Consider the following 7,558-nt stretch of genomic DNA (forward strand, 5'->3'; position numbering starts at 1 on the left):
ATCAGGAGACCCGAAACCATGGCCTTACTTATATAATTATCTTTGCACTTCGTGATTACGCAAAGATGCGCGTAGTCTTGGAAATTTAACGACACTGAAACTGTTCTTGTTACGAGTGGTAAAAGTTAATGGATTGAGACGCGTATGTAGGCGGGCACCTAAGTGATCCGTTGTTTGCTGTGTCCAAGAAATCTCTTGTATCATCGTCTGGAAATCATGGTGAAACAGGCATTTATCCATTTGAATAACTGTTTTCCAAACGTTTCTTTAGCTGTCTTTAATTACAGATTTTATATGAATGTCAACCTAAAAATCATTTTTCAGTTAAAATATAAGCTGTCTTACAGAGTAATCCTCTCCTGAAAACATTTCTCGTGTGCAGAAGCCTCTCTCAGTAACGGTATTGCCAAAACAGGATGGTAATTCAAGATTAATGGATCACGATTGGTATTAATTCAGATTATTCTACATTGAAACAGAGATTCAGCAAACATCGATTTATTTCTAATTCGTACAGAGTTTTGATTATGCAGAAACTGTCCATTTACTGTTAATTAATGCAGATCGTGTTTATAGATGTGACGCTGTTCTAATATATCTGTGAGGGTTCCTTTCAGTGTTATTTTTAATATCTGTTAATGTTTTATCTGGTATGTTTTCAGAACCAAAATTGTCGTGAAAAGTGGACTTTCGCATGCTTAAAAAATGGCAGAAAAATGGTGCTGCTAATTGTGAAAGACTTGGTATATCATGGTTGGTAGGGAAACTTTATCGTAGTAGAAGTGATTAAAGCTTAAGTCTAGGTTAAATAACAATTTCAAACATTTCTGTTACGTAATTATAGAGTACAAAAATTAAATGAATGTGATTATTGTTAGTAGCAATTAACACATAGGCTACATGTTGAATGTACTTTACGTATAGTCGAGGCACCTTATTTCTAGAACAAGGACATTTGTACACAATTCCAAAAAAATGCCAGTATCCCCTGTTTTTAATTGAGTATGATTGTTACTTATTTTATTGTAAGACTAAGTGATCTGCCTCAATCATCTCAGAAAAATCGCTACCCCAGATATGGACTTGTTGGCAATGAGAAAAATCAGTGCCCTTGCTGGAAATTAACCCCCGGTTCTCCAGCCTTTTTTCAGGGCTAAGGTCACTTAGTTTTTGCCGTGGTAATCAGCCACCAATCATACTTGGCTGAATCAGAATGTAACAAACAGGATACAGCTCAAAAACTTTTACAAGGTTTAAAACTCTTCTGCCAGTTAAGTTTTCTGCGAGAACATTCAGTGGAATTGTGCAAGTAGTCACAGTTAAACATTGCATACATAGCTACAAATTTCAAAATTTGAGCAACAAGTTTGATTCTGTCAAGAGAGTTAGTAATATAAAAAAAGGCAGTTGGCTTCTTTAGGAGACTGACGTTATTTCTGAGACCGCACTTCAGGAACTCCTGAGCTCTAGCCCAAACCAGAAACCGCCTTCCACAGACATTTTCAATCTTGTCTGTGTTATTTTTATTGGCATTGGTGTCTTCGCGACCACTCTCACGTTGAACCGAGACAGCAGGTGTACCAGCGCCAGTTTGGATTCCATCAGCGCGAACTGATTCCCTGAATTCAAGAGGTAGACATTAGTATTAAGTACGTGGATTTTAAATCTCACGCCTCTTCATACGAGTGCTAGGAGACTATATTACTCTTTCTGTCAAGTGGTTTATTTCATATTAATATATAGGGAAGGGAGCTAAAATATTCAGTAACGCTGAAAACAAGTGTATAAAACCACCTAAGCTTCAGAAGACAACTAATCCGTACGAGTACAAGGGGATATACCAGTTGACATATGAAGGTTGCCCTCTGAAAAATGTTGAACGAAACAGGAATAATATTCAGAACCAGACACGCATGTGGTTGGATAAGAACAATCCAAAATACGCAACACATCTTGAGAACACGAACTTTGGGGGGGGGGTTATATTGGATAAGAACATGGAAAGATAACATAACATACAGTAAGGCATCAGGAGTGGAGCGTTCATGTTAGTTATATTAGCCCCAGCTAACACGTTTTTAATTCCATTAATCCCTGTTATTCGTGTGTGCCATTAGATTTGTGATTGTGCACCTATGGAAGATGAAGTCGACTCATTTACGTAATTTTCGCGACCCTTGTTTCGGTATTTGAAAATAAAAGTAACGAACTAACTAGATGGCTTACCGAACCCGAGGGTTCATCACCGAATTAACCAAAGCCCTCCACCTTCTGGGCCAACGAAATCCAGTCTCCTTCAACTCCTATCTCCCATAGATCCCGCCTGAGATTATCCTCCCATCTACGTCTAGGTCTCCCCAGCGGTCTCTTCCCCTCAGGCTTCCCAACCAATACCCGGTGCACACCTCTTGTCCCATCCATGCGTGCCGCATGCCCCGCCCATCTCATTCTTCTCGACTTAATCACCCTGACAATACTGGGGGATGAGTACAGATTTTTAAGCTCATCATTAATCAGTTTTCTCCATGCCCCATCGTCTTCTCTCCTAGTCCCAAATATCCTCCTCAACACCCTATTCTCAAACACCTGCAATCTGTGTTCCTCCCTCAGAGTGAGAGACCAGGTTTTGCACCCATACAAACCAACAGGCAAAATTATTTTGTAAACTTTAATTTTCAGGTTCCTACAAATCAGACGGGGAAAAAGTAACGAAGGAAGTCGTAATTTACAAATATGAATGACAGATCGCAGCACCAGTCATCCGGCATAACTCCCCACTGACATAACCATCGCGGTGTGACGAGGAGGTAGCATTACGAAGAGAAATGTAAGTAGTACTGAACAAAGTAAATGTAGATACGTGATACATTATTTACGTAAATACTAATGTAAATATTACGACTGTGACAGGATGCGTAGAAAATGGTAAATGAAGATAAACCACATGCAAGTAGAATTACGATCCCAAAGGACCCAATGCATGTATAAGTTTTAAACATTCGAAATGTACAAAACGTAGCTTGTACTTATTAATAGCGTGTTTTAGGGTAAAAAATTTAAGAGTATTCGTCGGGGTTTTTGAAGCTTCTGTTCTATTAAATCTTTCGAAACCAACCTTCATATTCTCTACGTGTTCTTGTGAATAGGCTACATTAAACTTGCATTTTAGCTCAAATACCGAGTGTCAGAGTGCAGTGGTTAGCACTCTGTTTTCGGAAGGCACATAGTTCGAAGTTCGGCTGGGTCATTGACGGCTATCTCCATAAGATTTCGTATTCTGTAGGTCCTGGAGACCGGTCGAGGGTTTTAGCGGTTTTACTCAGTCATACTGTCATAACTACGTAATTTATATTTGTATTAGAAACAAGTATTGTATTTGTGATATGAAATCTACGTCCTTGGCTTGGTCCTATGAAGGATCTATGGAATGTAAGTAAATCCTATTCTAAACTAAGAAAAAGTTAAATCTCGGCTTGGAAACCATCTGCGCTGAGTTTCTTTATGGTTTTCCCAAGTCTCATAAGGCAGTTGAGAAAGAAATGTTGGAACTAAATTCCAGAGATTTGAGGTTTGATATTCTGGTGGTGGTAAAAATGTTGGTTGTGGTCTTGTGGGTTATGACAACAGGCGATACGTTCCTTCGAATCTCCGAACGCCGTGGCCAAGTGGTTGACACTCATGCTTCGTATTCAGGAGATACCGGATGTCCTGACTGAGATTTTTCGTGGTTAGTCTACCCAGGCCACGACCACTTCTAGGATACCAAAATCCAGAGGACTTACCGATACAGCTTCGCGGCCCAGAGCCGAAGGGCAGGTATGCCAGAGGGTTGACTTTGGGCTTGTTTGCATCGCTGAATCGTTCCGGGTCAAAGCGTTCAGGATCAGGGAAGTAGTCGGCGTCGTGGTGCAGTCCGTATATTGGTATGAAGATTCTATCTCCTGGTTGAAATTCCAGGGGAGGGTCAGCCTCCAGGCTGTAGGGCTTCACGCAGAGTCGATCACCCACCACTACAGGTGGGAACATCCTCAGCGTCTCTGTTAACACGACGACATTTCACTCACACACTCTCTCTCTCTCTCTCTCTCTCTCTCTCTACCTCCCCCCTCTCGCCGCGAGTGTCGTATATACTTGCCTGAGGTAAAATATTCTTTATACATTATTTTCTCCTTCCATTTACCTACCTGGGTACACAGTTTTCATTAATATCCATTTTAATATTATCCCGTAATTTTTTTAAGGTTTTTTAAAGTGGTCTTTTACCGTCATATGAAACATAAGACTTGAAATAAGTAGGATATTAACATTTAGGCCTATATATCCAGTCATGTTGTAGGCATACATGGTTTATTTATTAAAACACTATAAGAGCAAATGTATTTTTAATTTAGAATAGGCCAGAATTTCTTTATCGTGGTATAAATTTAAATTATATCAAGGTTATTTAGTCTTTGGATATATTTTTGGAGCTGTCAACCATAATGCCGAATGCAAACAAATAGGCCCGCTATGTTTTTCTCACCTGACACAACCATGTCGAGATATTTCATTCCTTGTAGAGCCTCATACGTGAGCTTGCCGCCATGTTCGTGCAGAGTTTCGTCAATCTCCTCTTGAAGCTTGGTCTGTATTTCCGGGTGGACCGCCATCTGGTGGGAGGCGAAGCACAGAAGTGTGGAGGTCGTGTCAAAGCCAGACAGAAAGAACAGCAGGGCTTGAGCTGCAATGTCGTCGTTGTCCAGTTCTGCAAAAAAATATTACAAAACTTTATCGTCCTCTCTGAAATAAACTAGCATCGTTGTGTTCTTACGAAATGAAAACTGAAGTGGTTAGACAATTTTCTTCATGCAAAACTGCCCAATATCAAATAAATCTGATTTGTTGCATACGTACGGACGGAGAGATGGGGCAATGTTATTCGCTCCACAGGGTTACGAACTAACCTAAAGGGAGTTCCTTACAGGTCCTACTTAATTAATGTCGTACATACCGTAGGCTCTGTCGGTGTCCTTGCTATTTTCCGAGGATGCCTCATCTTTAAGAACTCCTTTCTTCGCTTGCATGAGGAGCTGGATCATGTCTGGTCTTACGATGTTTTCCTTCTCTCGTGATGAAACAGTTTCGTGTACTATTGACCTGAAGAACTCCGTGACTTTATTTGGTATGATGGTGGCACCCAGCAACTGCACAGAACAACGAATTAACAACATCGTGTATTTTCCCACTTAGGTTGTAAAACTGTTTTTAATATCCAGGAAATTTTCTGTTGGTTTTAATCTCACCTGTCGTAATAAAAAAAATTCTCGGGTCACGTGAGTACAGAGCGAGAACGTCACGTAATTAACGGACTCTGTTTAACGCGGTATTTTACCTGAATATGTTGACCGGATATGCTTTCAGCCGAAGTGAAAGTTCTTTCATAATTTCTTACCTGCATTAGTTTTGGAGATATCAAGTAGCCGAAGATCTTGATCATACGAAGTCTGCCAGTTGTAAAAGCTTTCTGTCCCATTATGTAAAATTCATTTGTGGGATTTTTCAAAGAATCTGTGCCGATTCCAAACGCCGCTGTAGCAATGACGTCATTGGTGTATCTTGTGTATAAGTCTTTCAGTTCCAGAACCAGCATTTCGCCATCTGCGTAGAGCGAAAAACCAATATACAGAAAACTGTCTGTCTGGAGGGAATGTGCCTAAGCTATGAATAGGGCCGTCTGGGACTTGTAAAATGCATGTTTGGTACAGTTGACTATTTTAAGAAAGCGAAAATTTAAAGTTAGACCTGACAGAAGCCAAGATGTGAAGAACTGTCAAAAAATGTTCAGCAGGAAATATCTAATTAAATCCAATACGCGGTACGGGATCAGAATTAAACTCGTGGTACCTTTCTGAATATGACATTCCTGTTCAGGTGGCTGTTCGTAGCACTGCTCTAGGAAGTCTACCAACTGTTGGCAGCAGTCTGATACCAACAGGGACATCGTTTTCATCTTGCTGGATGTGAAGGCAGGACTCAGTATGGACCTCATGTCCCTCCAACGCTGACCTGAAGAAAATAATTGCCTTGGTTCTGTGTCACGATGAATTATCCGTTGTAATTCGGAAGCATAACAAGGTTAGATCCCCGGCCCTCTCTAATACAAAGTAGGAGTTCTAACTACTCGACCGCGATGTTTGAAGATTTAAAATTGTAATGTCGACTCTCATAGACGTAAAAAGCATTACAATATTGTGTGAAATTTCAGGTCTTACTGTGACGAGTTTGAAGATGCTTGTCTTCTGGGCTGTTACATCGTGTAGTATGGTATATACTGACCGACGTTTTAAAGGTGCTAACTACCGCTAATGATCTGATGATGGAGGCAGTGGGCTTCTCTGAAACGTCTGTATCTACCACACTACACGGCGCTGCGTGTTTCAGGAATACGCTTGTCAATCCTCGTTTGTTTTGAAATTTTTTATTCACGTGATGTTCACTTACCTGACAAATTGAAGAGTGATTTCCCCCAGAGTGGCTCGGTAGCTTCGTTGAAAAAGGACCTGTGGTCGATGAAGTGATCGAAGTCTTTCACTGTGATGGTTTTGATGAGTTTGGGGTCCCGAAGGATGATCACAGGTTGCATAAAGTTGAACGTACCGCCGTACGGATGACCTTTCAACTCCCTGTAGGCTCGCAGTATGTAGTCTGGGAAATGTTCCTTGTTCTTGTTGTATATGGCTGGTCTCATGTTACCGAAGAATGGAACAGGTGTGATATAAGGCACGTTCCTTTTCTTGAAATGGTTGTGGTTCCATGTTCCCCACAGATACACTACCAGTACTATCCCGGTCTGTAGGATGACCCAGAATGAGATCGACGACCACGTCCAGTCCATAATCATCATGGCTGCCGGATATAAAATTCATTTCTGAGTAGTCCGAATCATTCGAGAATGTCAGTACCAGATTGGTGCTATTTGTGGTGACATGAAGAGTCGAACAGAAGGATAACATTTATTTCACATCCTTAACGATTTGTATCTCTCAGTAATCCTACGTTTCTTTAAGAGTTGATAAAAAATTATAAAATAATCTTATATATTTAGCTAACATATTTGTGCATTTATCATAAAATATTATTCGACGTGATACAGCCGTTGATAAAAAATTAAATCTATTTTCCCGAATAAAATTTTTAAATAATGATAATCAAGATGACAGCATAGGCAACAAAAATAAATTAGAATTATCCCCATTAATCGCATTGAATTTCCTTCAGTGTTGAAACAACTTATATATTTCTTCAGGTATCTAGTTCGAATATACTCCTGGTAGGCGAAGTTTGTGTGGATTTTGTCTTCCAGGTAAAACACAATAAATGCTTTCGAAACAGCCCAAAACCGTTTCATTTATAACTGTTGTCGATTCGAAATTCGCATGAACGTACATCCTCTGCAGTTTTTGTAACAATATCATTAAATAATCCACGGTCCTACCTTTTGTCTCCCTGTGACGCTGTAGACTGTCAAACTGCTCGCCCTCTGCCCACGATCTGACACTTCTCCAGCGCGTTGCTCACA

The 7,558-nt window shown here is 40.3% G+C and overlaps 1 protein-coding gene across 1 annotated transcript; it reads right to left on the bottom strand.

Moving 5' to 3' along the window:
* Positions 1-482: 482 nt before the first annotated feature.
* LOC110829161 (cytochrome P450 9e2) lies at positions 483-7,558 on the bottom strand. The gene is made up of 8 exons (XM_087342935.1): positions 7,475-7,558; positions 6,481-6,885; positions 5,884-6,045; positions 5,432-5,637; positions 4,991-5,183; positions 4,523-4,744; positions 3,783-4,037; positions 483-1,619 (listed from the first exon to the last, which is right to left on the bottom strand). Exons 2-8 carry the CDS (start codon positions 6,881-6,883, stop codon positions 1,450-1,452), a joined length of 1,611 nt encoding a protein of 536 aa, XP_087199061.1. The 5' UTR covers positions 6,884-6,885; positions 7,475-7,558; the 3' UTR covers positions 483-1,449.

Source organism: Zootermopsis nevadensis, unplaced genomic scaffold (genome assembly GCF_977971745.1).
Source record: "Zootermopsis nevadensis isolate Lab colony 2312 unplaced genomic scaffold, Znev_1.0 Znev_ptg000004l, whole genome shotgun sequence".
Lineage (NCBI taxonomy): Eukaryota > Metazoa > Arthropoda > Insecta > Blattodea > Termopsidae > Zootermopsis > Zootermopsis nevadensis.

Excerpts from the sequence above, each read along its gene's own strand:
- LOC110829161 (XM_087342935.1), bottom strand. The coding sequence starts at position 6,883 with ATGATGATTATGGACTGGACGTGGTCGTCGATCTCATTCTGGGTCATC. Across the intron at positions 6,046-6,480 it reads ATCACTCTTCAATTTGTCAG|GTCAGCGTTGGAGGGACATG; the intron begins GTAAGTGAACAT and ends TATTTTCTTCAG. Across the intron at positions 1,620-3,782 it reads TGGGCCGCGAAGCTGTATCG|GGAATCAGTTCGCGCTGATG; the intron begins GTAAGTCCTCTG and ends TCTTGAATTCAG.